General features: G+C 36.8%; 1 protein-coding gene across 7 annotated transcripts in view; it reads right to left on the reverse strand.

Annotated features, from left to right (window-relative positions):
• The window catches only part of LOC149564395 (CHD3-type chromatin-remodeling factor PICKLE-like), a 342454-nt gene that overhangs the window by 263754 nt on the left and 60987 nt on the right, over positions 1-17713 (reverse strand). For 4 of the 7 annotated variants that reach the window (XM_089827450.1, XM_089827449.1, XM_089827447.1 and 1 more), the window contains exons 11-12: positions 4275-4328; positions 4083-4182 (exon numbers count right to left, since the gene is read on the reverse strand). In XM_089827450.1, coding sequence (XP_089683576.1) covers positions 4083-4182; positions 4275-4328 — 154 coding nt within the window. The remainder of the gene's footprint in view (positions 1-4082; positions 4183-4274; positions 4329-17713) is intronic. The other 3 variants (XR_016364201.1, XM_089827446.1, XM_089827448.1) reach the window with 1 other exon arrangement.

Here is a 17713-nt window from a genome sequence, read left to right on the forward strand (position 1 = left end):
CAGAGCATAATCCTGTCATCCTATGGAACTGGTTAGTCCACACATCGTCACACCTTAAGGAATGATGGCAAGTGAACTAGCCCAAGAAGTAAGGTAACTTTATGGAACAGACTAATGAGAGATTTAGTCAATGATGGCAAGTGAACTAGCCCAAGAAGTAAGGAACTTTATGGAATAGACTAATGAGAGATTTGAAAGGACTAAAAACTCCAATAAGGTACTATTGGAAGCTATACAAAAACTAATCAATAATAATAACAAAAATGAGACTTGACTCACAGAGGGACCATTATTCCACTTATGAGGAAAATGAACCCTCATCACAAAGTTCAGTCCCACGAGAAACATTCCCCCCATTCATTCTGAGAGAAGAACCTGTTGCGGATAATGTAACGACCACTAATAGCATGGAAGAAATTGCAAAAATGTATGCCAGCTTGGATCCCAATCTTCAACAACATATTCCCTTTAAAGAATACTATGAATCTAAACTCATGGAAAATGGAAAGAAACATCATGTAGATGAAGACCTTCAGAAGAAGGTAAATAAGGTAAAATTACTGTATTTTAATGGGTTGAGAGAAGAAACTGCTCAATCATGGGTCCAAAAGTTAGATACATATCTATTCTATAGTCCTATGACAGAAAAAGGTGCTGTCAAGTTTGTCATACTTCATTTAAGAGGATCAGCCCACAAATGGTGGCATTACAACCAAATTTCCCTGGGGCTCAATAAAATTACCTCCTATAGTGAATTCACTCAAAGATTGATGAGTAGATTTGACGAACATTTTCTTTAGATGTAAGGAACCTTGGAAGAATGGGCGTCGATGCAGAAGAGGACAAATAAATAGGACTGAAGAAACATATGAAGATACCCTAAACAAAAAGGCAAGATTCGAGGAACAAGAACATGGGAGATTAGCTGTCATTTCTAAATAAGATGAGGATAGTCCATTTCAAATCAATGGAACATTCTACAAGAAAATAAGTCAATGAATCAAAGTCACCTTAGAGATTAGTTTTGCTTGAGGACAAGCAAATTTGGGAATGGTGGACTATTATGAGCCCAAGTTTACATATAAATGATATAAAATCTAATTCAAATATATTTATTTATTTATTTTTCGCAAAATGTAAGTCTCTAATATAATTATTCAATAATATGAATATATAATTGTGAATTAATTATTGATTAATGATTATCAATATTGAAAAAAGAAATGAAATACATCATTAATACTAACAGAAACTATCTAAGCAAATATTCCATAAGTCATTTACAAGGAATGAAATAAATAAATAAATAAAGTAATTAAATTAAAAAAAAAGCCCATGAAAGGACACCTCACTTGGGAGAGAGAAAGCAAATCACATACAAGAACATACTTCTAATTACATCACAATATTCCAGCAAGGCGATTGGAAGGGACAGACAGGCACGTCACCAAGTTGGATATTGCACTAAGAGGGGACATACTACACTTTGGAGGGATATTGCATCAAACTGAAACATAAGGCACTCGCCAATCATTGACTGCAAACAAGACTCCAACAACAGTCTAAGTTACATTTGGATTATTAGAGACTTTGGGAACGGACTCCCCTTAAAGGTAAAGTGTTATAATATATTGTATTAAGTTCCCAAAATTTTTATGTTAGTATATTTGGTAATGAAATATAAGTATATAAGAATAATATTTTATTTCAGTAATGAAAATCAATTATGAGACATGTTAAATATTAATTGAAGGTATCAAGATAATGGTATAATTTCTAATGGAGGAAACTAATTGATTCAAAACTCCCATAGTGTCAGTGTAAGACTATGCTCATCTCTATATGAATGGTTGCATACTAGTGTAGAGTTTGAGGTCATCTTATATGAATGGCTAGATGGAATCTCGTATTACTAGTGTGAGAGGTAGTACAATCATTGTATGAATGGCTAGTGTGCCAGTGCAAGATATTAGTACAACCTTGTTTAGATGGATGGATAAGAAATAAATCAAACCTCATAGTGCCAATATAGGAAGTGAGATCCTCGTATGAATGGTTATCGTGCCAGTGCGAGAGATGAGTAACCTTGTATGAATGGCTAGATGAGAAATGGATAATGACTAGAATATTCTGATGATATCAACATATGCATATGTGATCCTTAAAGGGTGCACTCTAGAAAAGACGGTTGAATAATTGAGGGTTAGGTAACCCGATCTAGAAATGTCTTTAAGGTTGGTTTAGGATAGATGGTAGAATAGTGAAATATATTTTATTATTGTATAAATTCTAGCGTTGGTTTTGCAGGTATTAATGTCCTAGTTAGTGGGGACATTACATTTGAGGTATAGCCAGCAGTGGTTATTACAGTGGTATCAGAGCGGTTTGCTTCTATCCCATGGGGTAGGAAAATATTTTTTAATTTCAAATCTGTTGTTGTTTTGGGAGTGACCAGCACTCTAGCTTTTTTCAAATATGGACAGATACAGGAGGCCTAGTAGTTCTGGTGGCTGGCAAAGTAGTCAGGAAAATAGCAGGAAACTAAATTTTGTGAGAGAGAGTATAGAGAAACTTAAGCTTCATCAGCAAAGGATGGAAGAGAGCTTGTCAAATCTAGAGACGGTTGAGACAGCAGCGAGGTATATAGTTTCTGCCTTTAGAAGGTTGGTGGGAAGGAGGCTTGAGTCTTCCCCGATAGGTGTCCATGATGTAGACGGACCTATATTAAGTACAACACCTACTAGTCCTATCCACAGTGTTGATTATGGAGTTATTTCAAAGGGACAGGTGGTTGTATCAATGGCAGCGAAGGACAGCAGCACTGAGCTTCAGTAGGTTGAGGCTCCCAAAGTAGTCGCTACAGTTAGTTCAGAGGCAATTGATGTTGTAGTTGTCACTGACTGTTCAGACTCTTCCGAGGGAGTTGTTATTAGAGACTTATCTGTCAGCTATTGTAGTGTTGCTCCAGTGCAGGAGGCAGTTGCTTCCTTAGGTGGGACCAAGGCTCGTATGGATTCACCAACAAACCTAAATGAATTTCTCCCATTAAAAATTGTCAAGAAATGCAGAATTTGCATGCTCATTAAACGAGGGCAATTTAGGCTTTGAATGGCTAGTTTTGGCATTGTGTGATGGTCAAAGAGTGGTGTTGTGATTCTTTGCACCCAGGTTCAAACCCTGTTGGTATGTTATTGCTGAGCACCTATATGGGATAAAGGTCCCTAGTTTGCGATCTCATCAATTCATAGCTCTAGGTCAAATGTGTTTAACCCGCTTCAAAAGAAAAATAGAAAAGGGTTTTAAGTGTATTCTTTAACTTGAAGTTTTTCATGCAGTATTTGTTTGAAAATAAACAAAGTGACACAAGAAGAACCATTTTAGACTTTGAATAGATTGTTAAATTTGCAGTTTCGGTATAGTTTATTATAAAATCTATTTTGAAAAATATAAATATCTGAGAAATGCAAGTGAACATTTTTTTGTTGCGTTGATTTCCAAAATGTTATACATTATTTCATGCATTTGTAGACTCTCAAATGTGGTGTTTTCCATTAGACATGACCTTGTGGGAGCTAAAGGCCAGCCAATGCTTTACTTGAATATAGCTGAGTTAAATGGGTTCTTTATTTTTCCTACAAAGTGTGTAACCAAGGGAAATGAGCATATCAACTTTCAGCCTATGCTGACAAGTTCTTCCTATGCTTTCTAGACTCATTTTAGGTAAAACAAGAATTTCAATTTAATGAGCATATATACAGATTTAATGTGATATAGGATATTTTTGCGTTCATCTTCAGCCATTAAGGATCAATAATTTACCAGCACTTGGAACATCCTCACCATGATCAGATGTAACTAAACATATGCTTGACCATCATTGCCTCAGGGTACAAGGAAAGTAACACATTATAGCCACACTTCTCCCAACTTGGTTCAGCTTTAGAGGTATAAATTTATGGTACTACAGATTGGACAAAATGTACGTTCTGAAACGAGCAACCTTTTTATTGCTTAAATATGTAACTACTAATCATCAGTATGCAAGCTAAATCTAAAAGACACAAAAGGTAGAAAAAAAGTACTTCGAAGAAGATGTGGGCCCAACATCTGGTGCAACTTTCCAACTTGCTCCTCGTGACTAATATCTTTGAATTCATCATGAAAATCTTCTGAACTAGCAAACTGCTTAAAAGTAATGAATAGCACTACCAATGTGAAATAAAATAAATGCCAATAAAGTATAATCGTACAACATTAGCTATGCAAATACTAACCTTCCCTGCATCCAGAAAATGCATAAGCATGAAGAGTTCATCCAAATTATTCTGCTAAAAGAAAACATGCAAGTATCATGTTATTTACATTAAGATTAATTTCAAAATCACATTTATAATATACATACAATGCGAGTAAAATATCAGGCCTGTCAAAGCAGAATATTCTGTAATAACCCCAGCTAGTTATATTCTTAACAATCATCAATTTTCCTTTGCTAATCAATAGTCTAACATTTTGTCAAACATTTGGCAATCTTTACTATTAGTGTTGCAAATTTGATAATTTGATTTTCGAAATTACACACGAAAATGCAATTGGGCGCTTACAATTTCAGATCAATTTAATACTAAGAAGTTTGTATGAATGCCAACATTTATTCATAATTCTTCCCTATGAACTATGAAATTATATAATTATGAAAGACAAAGGATTTCCTGCAGCTTTAATTCATTACCAAATATGTTTCAAACAAATAGTAGCAACAATAATATTTTAAAATGCCAAGAACCTGAAAATAGAGATTGGCTTTGACTTTTAATTTGCAGTCCAATGTGAATCTACAGCAACCCCAATAATATATATATTGCAGGCCATATAATTGAATGCAGCTCTTGAAAATTGTAACACGGCCCCTCAAAAATGACACACAAACCCTCCTGAGGTGAACATGACCCTATAATTAATAAACTACTACCCTATAGTGAAAGGGCAGCCCTCTAACACTCAAATTGAACTCCTAGCCAGGATGTAGCAGCATAAAATTAATAATTCAGCCTTCAATTTATTCTCCAGAATCCAATCTTTAGCACTTGTTCAATCAACTTCTCAATAATAGTAGATACAGTAGAGAAGCAATTACAATCTACTTTAGCTCAGCACCAAATTGCAGTTGTAATACATCTGCAAGAGCTTGGATTCACAAGCTAGACACGTACCTAACACTAAAACCTATTTCAAAGACAGAAGCCATCAAATTTGCTACGATGCACTTAGAGGGAGCGGCATATAATTGGTGGCACCACGGATTGGTTACACAGGATCATGGTCTCATTACATCATATGAGACTCGCTTTGGCAAGAAGGATATAGAGGTCTATTACAAGGATTTAGCATAGCTACAACAGGGCAGATCTCTAGATTATTTCATTGAGAAGTTTCAGCGAATCTTGGTGATGGTTTCTAACATGACAAAATAGCGTAAGGTAATTTTGTTCACCAAGGGTTTACAGGATAGATATAGAGGTTTGGTTAAGGTACTTAAACCAAACACTCTAGATGATGCTATTAAGATCGCACACAACCTATCACCCTCTTCACTATTACAGCCTCCTAAAAAGACGTATAAGGGGACCATTTCCTTCCAAGAGAACAAAAACCAGCATAAGGCTACACCTTTCAGGATGGACTTTGAGACACGAAATGAACTCAGGAGGAAAAAGCTATACTTCACTTACAGAGAGCGATGGACAGTGGATCATAGATGCCTTGGCAAAGGCAAGATACATTATGTAGAGGTGCTTTCAAAGGAGGAGGATGAGCAGTAGGAGGGCAATGATGTTGATGGCAGTGATGAGGAGGAAAACGAGGATCGACCACCTAGAGGGAAGAAGAAGGAAATTACCCAGGGGCAGCCTCCTATCATAGCATCACTTTCTAGCGATCCCACAGGACATCCCTTTCATTTGAAAGGAATTGTTAGAGGACAACGTATTATATGTCTCTTAGATACAAGTGCCTCAAATAACTTCATAAGCTCACAATGGGTTACCAAGAGGAGGTTATAGGTTTGAGGTTAGTGTGGCACGAGGTGAGAGATTAAAATGTGTAGGGAAGGTGTTAGGACTCCCAATTCATTTTGATGATTTCATTCTTGAAGCAGATTTCTATGTGGTGAATTTAGATGGACTAGATGCCATATTGGGAAGATAGTGATTACAAACCATTGGTAGATATACGGTTGATCATGATAAGATGCAGTCGAAGTTCTTACAGGATGGCCAACAGGTGATCCTAAGGCTATGCCAGAAGGGGAGCCCAAGTTGATAACAGCTTACAGGATGGAAGCCATTTTAAGGCACAATGATATTGAATGGGCAAGACAGTGTTTCATCTCTTCTAAGGAAACACAAGGTACAGGACAGCAGTATTGTTGTGACATCTAGACGGTGCTTGACAAACATAAGAGGGTATTTGAGGATTTACCCCCAGGTATTCTGTCAAATAGAAGGTTTGAGCATATCATTGAGCTACAAGAGGGCGCCAAACCCATCATTACCACTCCTTATCATCACCCCAGGCATTACAAGGAAGAGATAGAGAAGACAATTAAGGAACTGCTAGATATGGGACATATCAGGCCCAACTCCAGCACTTTTGCCTCTTCAATGGTGTTGGTTAAAAACTGTGATGTTCTTGACCTCTATGTATGGAACAAACAATGTACGAAATACAATGGATCTGTGGGTCATATAGTAGTGCTGGCTTTGGAGGGTCATACGGATGATGATAGAGGTCATGCAATGGTAGACAAGGTGGTTGTACAATAGACACTACAGGTCATACTGTGGCAGACAAGGTGGTCGTACAGTAGACACCTACAAGTCATGTGGTTTCTTAGAATAGTCCATATGGTGGTATTGGTAGGGTCGTACGGTAGTTCAGCTGTATGGTGGAGGAGGAGAGAAGTACGGTAGAGGTGGATGGATGTGTAACAAGGAGGCCGTATGGTCAAAGGTACTATGTAGCAGGAGGGTCATATGATCACTTATACCTGTGTAATAGGAAGTCCATACAGTTGACAAGGGATGATGTACAATGGTGTATTGTTCTTGATCGACTATTCTCCTAGAGTACGAAAAGATAAATGGTCTGCAAATGGTGGGAAAACTCAATCATGCAATTTAAACTTGGAGATCCAAATTCATTAGATAGAACCAAACAATAATGAAATATAGAACAAAAAACCTTCAATGAGATTTGCCAAAAAATGATGCTTCGATTTGCTAGATCCGAGCGAAGTGTTACAGGCGATGGAATAGGGTGGGGGTTAAATCCCAACGAAATCGGATAAAACAATAGTGAAGGTTTTTCACTTCGAAAATGGTGAACAAGAGAGAACAACAACAGGAATTTGCAATACAAAGAAAATAATCCAAATTGCATACCAAAAGCCTAACTACAAGCCTTGCTTAAATACTTATCAAGAAAACTTTCGAGAGTGTACAAAGATAGCCAACGGTGACACAAACTATAGAAACAAAATAAAAATGGGTCTAAGATATATTAAATCAATCGACCCATTAACAATAGTTTGATAAATGATTTATTTTATAATGGGAACATTACAAAAAGACGGATCGCACTCTTTGGATGTGTATTGATTACCACACCCTTAATAAGAAGACCATTAAAAACAAGTATCTGATTCCCCGTATTGATGAGTTACTGGATGAGTTTCATAGACCTATTTATTTCTCAAAGATAGATCTTCGATCGGGATACCAATAGATACAAGTCTGAGAGGAGGATGTGCATAAGAAGCTTTCGGATGCCACTACGGACACTATGAGTTTTTGGTGATGCCATTTGGGCTCACTAATGCACCAGCTACCTTTTAGTCATGCATGAACCACATCTTTAAAAAGCAACTATGAAAGAGTGTTGGCCTTCTTTGACGACATCTTGATCTTTAGGAGGACTTGGGAGGAACATTTGCAGCACCTAGATGAGATCCTTAGCCTCATGGAAGAACACTCTTTATTTGCAAAGGAGTATAAGTGTGAATTTGGACTAACTGAGATTCTTTATCCTGGTCATATGATTGGTGCAAAGGGATTTAAGGTACATCAGGAAAAGATATAGACAATCCTTGATTGGCCACCAATGAGAGATGTATCTGAATTGTAGGGCTTCCTTGGCCTTTGCTCTTATTACAGGCGATTCGCTAAAGGTTTTTCCCAGGTAGCAACCCCCCTTACCAATCTAACATGGAAAGGGGCATTTAGATGGACAGAGGATTGAGAGGCAATATTTGATAGATTGAAACAGGTGATGAGCATGTGTCCACTTTTGGCGCTTCCTGATTTTTCGAGACCCTTTGTCTTGGAGTGTGATGCTTCAGGGAGCGGAATCGAGGCGGTTTTGATGCAGGACCGACATCCCATAGCTTTTGAGAGCAGGAAACTTAGGGGCAGCGAACTATTATATTCTACTTATGGTAACAAAATGCTGGCCATAATGCACGCTTTAGCCAAGTTTAGACAATACTTGGTAAGAAGTAAGTTCACGGTAAAGACTGATCATAATAGCTTGTGTTACTTTCTAGAACAGAAGGAGTTGAATGAAAGATAGAAAAAATGGGTCAGCAAGGTTCAAGCATACGATTTTGACATTGATATGTCAAGAGTAAAAATAATAGTTGCTAATGCACTTTCGAGGAGACACCGAGTGGAGTGTTGTGCCATTTTTGAGATTTCAACTGATTGGAGGTCCCAATTGTTAGTTGAGTATTCTAAAAATGCTCAAGCTTGTCGGATTATGGATGGTCTACTTCAGGATGATCGGTACAAGGTAATGAATGATATTATATATTATAAGGATAGAATCTACCTAGCACCAAAATCTAAACTTAAAATGAATATTATGCTCACTATACATGATGCACCTTCAGCAGGCCACCCAGGTTTTTTCAAAACCTACAAGCAGATTAGAGAGAGATTCTCATGGAAGGGGCTTAAAGACGATGTATTGCAGCATGTTAGAGAGTGCCAAACTTGTTAGCATAACAAGTCAGAACAAGGCTTCCCAGTAGGTTTACTTCAACCTCTTCCTATTCCAGCTCAAAGGTGGGAGAGTATCTCCATGGATTTTATTATAGGGTTGCCGAGGGTCTAGGACAAGGACTGCATTTTTGTGGTGGTACACAAATTGACTAAGTTCACGCACTTCTTTGCTATTGCAATGGACTGGTCAACCTCTCAGGGGGCACAGCTGTTCTTTCAAGAGGTTCTTCATCTTCATGGATTACCCAGGATTATCATGAGTGATAGAGATAGAAATTTCTCAACACCTTTTGGCAGGAGGTTTTTAGATTGGTAGGTACCGAGTTGACATTCATTACTAGCTATCACCCACAGACAGATAGTCAAACTGAAATAGTGAATAAATGGGTGGAAGGGTATTTGAGAAACTACATTGCAGGTCAGTAAAGAGCTTGGATTAAATAGTTGTACTTAATGGAGTATTGCTATAACTCCACATATCATATATCCATTCGGATGACTCTTTTCCGAGCTCTTTATGTCTACGAACCCCTCTCTTTCATTAATCTGGCCTTATAGGATAGCAAGGCTCATCCGAGCTCTTTATGGCTACAAACCCCTCTCTTTCATTGATTTGGCCTTATAGGATAGCAAGGCCCCCTTAGCCAAAGATTGGATTCTGGATCAACAAGATATTCTCAGGTCTCTTAGGGATAATATTCAATAGGTATAGAGCCAACATAAGTTATATGTTGATTGACATCGTATTGAGCGGAACTTCAAGATAGGTGACATGGTTTATCTTCGTCTCCATCCATATAGATAGATTCCCCCTAAAGAAAAGTGGGTTAGAAACGCTTAATCCTAGATTTTATAGACTTTATTGCATCACCAAGAGGGTTGGTGAGGTTGCTTACAAGTTGGATCTACCTGGTGACAGTTGAATCCACGTGTTTCACGTCTCATGCCTCAAGAAGGCAATCGATCAGCAGATTGTACCATCAGAGGGCTTGCTTCAACTTGACGAGGAGGGTAGACTTGTTTTGGAGGTGATTGAGACTAGGGAAAGGAAGCTACGAAACAGATCTGTCAAAGAATATCTAATCCACTGGAAGGATTTACCATATGAAGACACCACTTGGGAAGATGAGTCTATTTTACAATATCCAGCATTGAGATTGCTTAAAGGCAAGCAATCCCGAGAAGGGAGGACTGTCATGTCCCCTCTTTCATGCTAGTTCTTTTGGCACCTGGTTAATCTATCTCCACATCCGAAGAGATTAATAACATTACCAATAAGGATGCCTGCCAGTCACAAGGGAAGATTTGTCTTAAGTTCATCATTTAATGTATTAAAGTACTTTAATAAAGTTACTTTATGTTTTAAAAGTCATTCACTTTATTAAGTAACTTAAGTGACTAGAAGACGAAATTAGTGTTTTATCCCACATCTCTTATTCCAACACCTTTCCCTCACTTCAAGGTTATAAATATGAAACTTCATCTTGGGAAAGAACACAATGAAATATATTATTACACAAATGAAAAGGGTTGCTTAAATGTGACTGGCTATTCTTGAGGACAAAACCCCTCAAAATGTTTAAGGAGTTGGACGCAACCCCAGCCTCTTAGTGAAAATTGTGTTCAAAAACAGATTAGAGAAACCGGACTTCAGTCAGTTCTAGTTTTCAAAGTAAGTCTACTAACCTTCCTAGCATTTGGAGACGTTATTCATACTGAGGAGAGCAACCATCTTTTGCATCTCACCAAAAAATTGGGACACCAGAATTAGTCAGCTTTCAATTGGATTCCCTAAGACGTCAAGAGTATGAGTCATTGTTGTTTCAATAAAGGACGTTGGAAGTTTATACAACTGTTATATCAGCCATGGAATAGCATCTGCGGGGTTTTAGTTCACCAGAACCCATGCATCCCTACAGGAAGACCAGGTCAGCCATTGGTAAAAGTGTGAAAGGGATAGGAGCTTCAGACCAGGAAATCTGCAGGCAGCAAGTTCCCTCACGCACAAAGCCCAAGTTCTTTGTAGTGTTAATTTGTGTTGATCATACTACAGATTTATACTTACTGAACATTTCATAAATTGTTATGAGTAGTGCTATGTTGTTATATGTACATAATCAGATTTAACGTAGGGAGGAATTTAATATATATATGATCAAAATTGTCTTGTGAGTTTACTGTGATACTTTAATCTATATTGTCAACGTTCTCGCCACCATCCCTACTCTCTTCTTTATTTGGTATTTGCTCAACTATTTTCCTTGCTATCCGGGTCTAAGTATTCCTTGAAATTCTACTAGTAGTCAACAAAATAATGTTACAGTGGCATCAATGTTTAATATGTAGGTTGCACGTCAATTGTTTGACAAAATTCCATCAGCACGAGTTTAAATAATCTGATCAGAATAAGCAAGGTTCATTACAGGGAAGCATAGTAGACAGTCTCTACAATCTTTCCCACCAACCTCTAAATAGCACAAGAACCTCGGATGAGAGTACCTCAAACACTCTGTATGAATCCTCTCACACATCCGAACCCTCCAAAAGATACTCCATGAAAGATTGTGCAATAAAAATTATATGTGGAAGAATCAACCTGCTCCCCTGCAACCCATAGCTGATCCCTTTGAAAATGTGGCACCACCAACTGTCTAATGCTATCGACTATATGAGATGAACAAGTAGATTCGCTTTCAACAGAAGAAAGCTAATCATCATGAGAGTTCGACTCCACTGATACTCTTACCTCATCTATACCTACTACATCCATATCCTGGACAGATGTGTCAACCACATCATCACATCCGTCATCCCCAAGTGTGGAAGGAAACTCACCACCAACCACAATATGTAACTGTACAGGGTCTGGGACTGGTGTTGACTGTGCTCGCTCTAACTCCATGCTAACCTCATCCAACTATAACTGTGACTCTAGAAGAACCGAGTACACTGAAGAGAATCCTCGATCACCTCAAGCTCCTAAGTGAACTCAACCACCTCCTCTTTCTCTAACAATGTCGAATAAGAGTTGCTACCCCACTCCAGAAGGTAGTCCATGTCAGCAACTAGCTACGAATAGTTGTGCTTCAAGATCCTGACAACCTCTCAAAGTGTAGGAATCTTTGCTAAAGAAAGAGTACTATCACTGCACTCATCAGACATAGGAGCACCCCAACTAGATATAGCTAGCATCTAACGGATAGCATCATAATGCTCAAGAGCTGAAAAAATGTCACTATCACTCACCTTCAGCTAATTGGTCACATGATGTCTTTGTAACCCATGACTCCTATGAAAGTTCTTTGTTTCACTAACTGCACTGTGATAGAAAACTAAATCAGAACTGCCCACCACCAGATTGCTCATACGTGTGCTATCGTCCTCGCACAACTTTGCATCCGAGATACAACTACTATGTATCTCAATCAACTCCGCATCCAAAGAAATGGAAGCTCTTGCAATATCAATCTCCCTGCATATCTCAACTTCCACCTCAATAGTAAGATCATGTAAACATCAATCCTGGGACTCATCCAAAACCTCCTTTGAGTCATCAACTGATACCTAGCAAGGGATATCATACTCGGTGCAGCTCATAGCATCATCAATTGGATCATTAGATGTGTCCATACTATCTGCATCCACATCTCCTAAGTCCAGTGTAACACCTAGATCACCAACATCACAGCTGGGTGACCTCCATACGTGCCTCAATCCCACCTAAGAAAGCAATAGCCTCCTAGACTGGAGCAACACTATGATACCTAACATATAAGTCTCCAATAAAAACTCCCTCCTCGGGAGAGTCTGAATAGTTAGTGACAACTACAACATCAACTACCTATGAGCTAACCGTAGCGACTACTCTTGGAGACTCAACCTACTGAAGCTTAGTGCCACTATCCACCAAGGGTTTTAACACATCTATTAATCTCTCTGAAATGAGTCCATCATCAACACTGTAGATAGGACTACCATGTGTTGTACTAAATATAGGTACATCTACACCATGGGCACCTGTTAGACAAAACTCAAGTTTCCTTCCTGTCATCCTTCTAAAGGTGGAAACTATATACCTCATTGCCCTCTCAACCATCTCTAGATTTGACAAGCTCTTTGTCATCCTCTGCTGATGAAGCTTAAGTTTTTGTATACTCTCTTAAGGAATTTAACTTCCTGCTATCTTCCTTACTACTCCGCTAACTCCCGGAACTAGTAGGCCTCATGTATCTATCCATAGCTAGAAACAACAAGAGTGTTGATAAATAATTCTACCCTATGAACTATGCAATTATATAGTTATGAAAGAAAAAGGATTTTTTGTAGCTTTAATTCATTACCAACAATATTTCAAACAAATAGTAGAAGCAACAATATTTTAAAATGCCATGAACCTAGAAATATAGATTGGCTTTGACTTTTAATTTGCAGTCCAATATGAATCTATAGAAGCCCCAATAATATTTATTGCAGGATATACGATTGAACACAGCTCTTAAAAATTGTAAATGGCCCCTTAGAAATGTCACACAAACCCTCCTTACATGAACATGACCCTACAATTAATAAGCTGCTGCCCTATGGTGAAAGGGCAGCCCTCTAACACTCAGATTGAACTCCTAGCTAGGACATAGAAGCATAAAATTAATAATTCAGTCTTCAATTTGTTCTCCAAAATCCACTCTTCAACACTTGTTTAATCAACTTCTCAATAACATTAGATACAATAGAGAAGCAATTAGAATTTGCTTTACCTCAATACCAAATTGCAAAATAAACTCAGAATCTAACCCTTATAGTTCAGCAAGGGCACAAAACCACAGACTCAAAATTGTCACAAAGACAACAACCAAAGAGATAAACAAATAATCGGATGCTTTTCTCATCAAATGTCCTCATATTTATAATCTCCAAATTGCACCAGTTTTCCAAAAGAATTCCACTTAAGAAGCTTCCTCTACACAACATTAAAATATAATAAAGTGTCATTAATATAATTTATTAATTGCTTTTGGCTCCAAAAAATGACCTTTTCCACCATAACTTAATATTCTAAAACACAAGGCCACTATTTCTTGTTCTCACAATTTAAAACTTTTCCTCCTAGTCCCAACGAGCTATGATACTAAGATGACCAACAAACAACAACAACAACAACAATAACAATCTCAACTTATTTAGATAAATACTAATAATTCACCCATCTTGCAAAAACAACAAAAGAAGCATCAAAATTGAAATCTGACAACACCAAAGTGATCCTGATGATGAAAGACGATGAATGAACCTGACTATAAATAGACACTCCCTCCAAGATTCTTGGAGCTCAAACTAGAAGCTCGAAATAAAAACTGAGAGCATCACCCAACTCCTCTAACTCAACTAAGCTCATTAGAACCAACAATTTGACTTACTATAAATAGTAAGTCTCTCATTTGGAGCCAAAACACACCATAGGCTGCTTGAAAGCTTATAACCACACCATTGAGACCCTCAAATCCCATTGTCAACTCACAGGGGTCACGATGGTGAACTCACTTGGCCAATTGCAGGAACCTACTAAAAATGGGGATATCGCATGTTCTCATTCATTGACTCATTAGATGTATCTTCTCAATGAATTTTGCAACAAAATGCATTTCTAATTAAATTTAAGCATTTTTTTAAGTTGCCGAGTTTTTGCTGAAAATTGGTCAAGTTTTTCCCAAATTTATTTTTCAAACCTTGGCGAGTTTTTGGCTTTTGCGAGTTTTCCAACTATGGTATGTACAATCTTAAAGTTCAATGAAGTAATAAACATTTTGCTTGGAAATGAACTTTTCTTCTATTTTGTCAAAACACATTCTTTGCAAATCTTATTAGCAGGTCTAACAATCTTAGGCAAATCTCTAATTGCAAATGTTGTACTAGCCTTCACAATGTTATCAAAGTTAATATAACAAAATCTATTATGCCATAACCAACTGTCATCCACTTTAGAAACCAAACATGTCATCACAGTAGGGTTCAACTGGAAAAAATTACCTCTTGTTCTTGCATCAATGCCAATCAATGTGCCTATTTTATCTTTGATAATGCAAGTCGTCTCTATAAACTGCAACTGATATCCCTTGACAACAAGTTGTCCAATCCATCCTCAAAGTAAACATCCTCAATGTTAGTATTTCCACCAAGAGTAATAGATCTTTTTCCTTTAATGTGACATGCTGCATTATTTCTAACTCTAACTATTCTTCCATCATAACAATTGAATTCAACAAATTTGTTCATATCTCCAGTCATATTATGAGGACAACCACTATCTATAATCTAATTAGACATTTTCTTCGCAATATGTGATACTAAGGCTTTTTCTTCTCTTAGTTCTACTATATCATGGCTTTGTTCCTTAATAGCAACAAATTCTGTCTCCTCATCTTCATCATCACTATCATCTAGGAAATTTACCATCTTATAATCAAGTTCATCATCCTTATTAACAAAGAAGAAATCTTTAGCTATTCTAGACTTGTAAGGCTTCCTAGGTTTGATCTTCCTTTCTCTCTTAGGATATTTAGATGAATAATGACCAAGTTCTTTACACGTCTAACAAACAAGAATTTTTTTACCTTTAGGTTCTCTCTTCATAAGCAAGGCAAGTCCTTCATTGATTTTATCTTCTTCTTGTTTCACTCTAGCATTCTCTCCACTTGTACTTGTACTCCTTGTCAATGTAGGTTTCTCTCTCTATATGCTTGCAAAATGCAATCTCAATTCTAGGTAGTCCATCATTCGGTTTCATTCACAATCCAAATTATTGCAACTTTCCAAGAAGAGTCTCTTTTGTCAAGTTCAATATGCAAGGAATAACTTCTTCAATCATCTCTACCTTTTGATGATAAGGTGTCAAGGTCTTCAAAATCTTCCACAATCTTCTATCTTAGTTCAATCACAAATTCTAATTCCTACAATAATCTTAGATATCCTACTAAAGTATCCTCTTATAGTTTCATGTTCTTACATTTTAGCACCTTGAAACATACATATCCAACTCTACAATGTAGACTTCTTTGCATATTCATCACCTTCAAATATCTTTTGTAATGTAATCCAAATTTCATGTGCAAAAGCCTTAAATTTTTTACCTCTGAATATTCAGATTCTAGAAGATATGACAACAATGCTTCTTTAGCTAGCATGTTCTGCATGAATAGAGGAGTCAAGCTTGTCATCCTCTATCACATCCTTTCTTTTCAATGTAACCAACCAAAATTTTGGACCCATGCACATCAGGTGAGTCTTCATCTTCTCCCTCCAACTAGCATACTTTCTTTCCAAACATATGAAGTTATTAAACTTTTTTTTCAAGGACCTAATGCTTTGTTACCAATTGTTAGAAAGTAAACTCTACCAAGATAACTAAGAGGAAGCATGAATCAGTTATGTGCTCAAAAAAACTTTTAATTACTATATCAAATCTAAAACATATAATTAATAAATGTGTTGTGAGGTTTTCACACCATCACCCCAAAATTTTTGGGGACCCCCTTTTTAGTTACCTTAGCAAATTTAGAATTGTCCAAAGGTTTTCAACTCAAATATTTTACACATTGGACGCCTTCGGGCCAAGAGGGATTTGGTTTATTTTTCACTTAGTACAAAACTTGATTTTCTGGAACATGTAATTTCATCCTTAGGCTAGACAAATTTCAAAAACAACATTTTTTCGATAGTTAAAATGATATTTGGTAGGATAGATTTGTAAATTTTGGACTCGATGGATTTTTGAAAATTTGAAATAACTGTATAAGCTTGAACATTTTCAAAATGAAATTTTTTGATTTAGTCATTTTGGAGAATCCTGAATTTTTTTTTTGGGTGAAAAAGGGAAATTTTGATAGTGAAATTGGAATTAGAGCTTGAATTTTGACTACTAGGAAAAAGATTTATTTTGTTTAAAAAGAAATTAAAAAAATAAAATTGTATTGCAAAATTAAAATTAGATTAAATTGAAAAATCTCATTAAATTGGTTGAAATTTAGCCTAGAGGATTTTAGAAATATTAAAGGAAGTTGGTAATTTGGAATTGAAAATTGATTTTGGCTTGCTAGATTTGATTTTAATGATGCTTTAATTACCAAAACGTTGTTAAATGAAAATTTCGACATCTCCTAAGCTTACCTTGTTTTTATTTTGCAATTTTTTATCAAAGCTAGCAATTAAATAGGCTAATTTCACTATGGGCTAAGTAATTTTAATATTGCATTTAAAGTTGGGCCATGAATTAAGGGGCTACATTAATTTTGTTTTCCCTTCATGCAGGTCGGCCCACTTTGAGAGGCAAAAAGTTTGGTATAAGAGGGGTTTCCTCTCCTCTTATTTTCTCATTCCTTTTTCCTCTTCCTTGGATGTGCAATTTTCTTCTAGAGGCAAATTTCAGACTTGGGCGATTTCTTCTTGGAGCAGGTTTTCTCCTTTTTTGGCAGCATTTTCTTCTCCTTGCTTGGGCAAATTTCTGCCCTAGAGCGATTTTTGGAGCAATTCTGATTTTTTTCCAGCTAAGATGATTTTGTTAAGGAAGATTTTTCCATTTCTTGGTAGCGAATTTTGGAATTGGGTTATTTTATTTGGTGAAGAGGTTATATGATTCAAGGTCTGATTTTTTGGCATGTGTG

This window comes from Cupressus sempervirens, chromosome 4 (genome assembly GCF_028749045.1).
Source record: "Cupressus sempervirens isolate cs-2001-9-10 chromosome 4, ASM2874904v1, whole genome shotgun sequence".
Classification (NCBI taxonomy): Eukaryota; Viridiplantae; Streptophyta; class Pinopsida; order Cupressales; family Cupressaceae; genus Cupressus; species Cupressus sempervirens.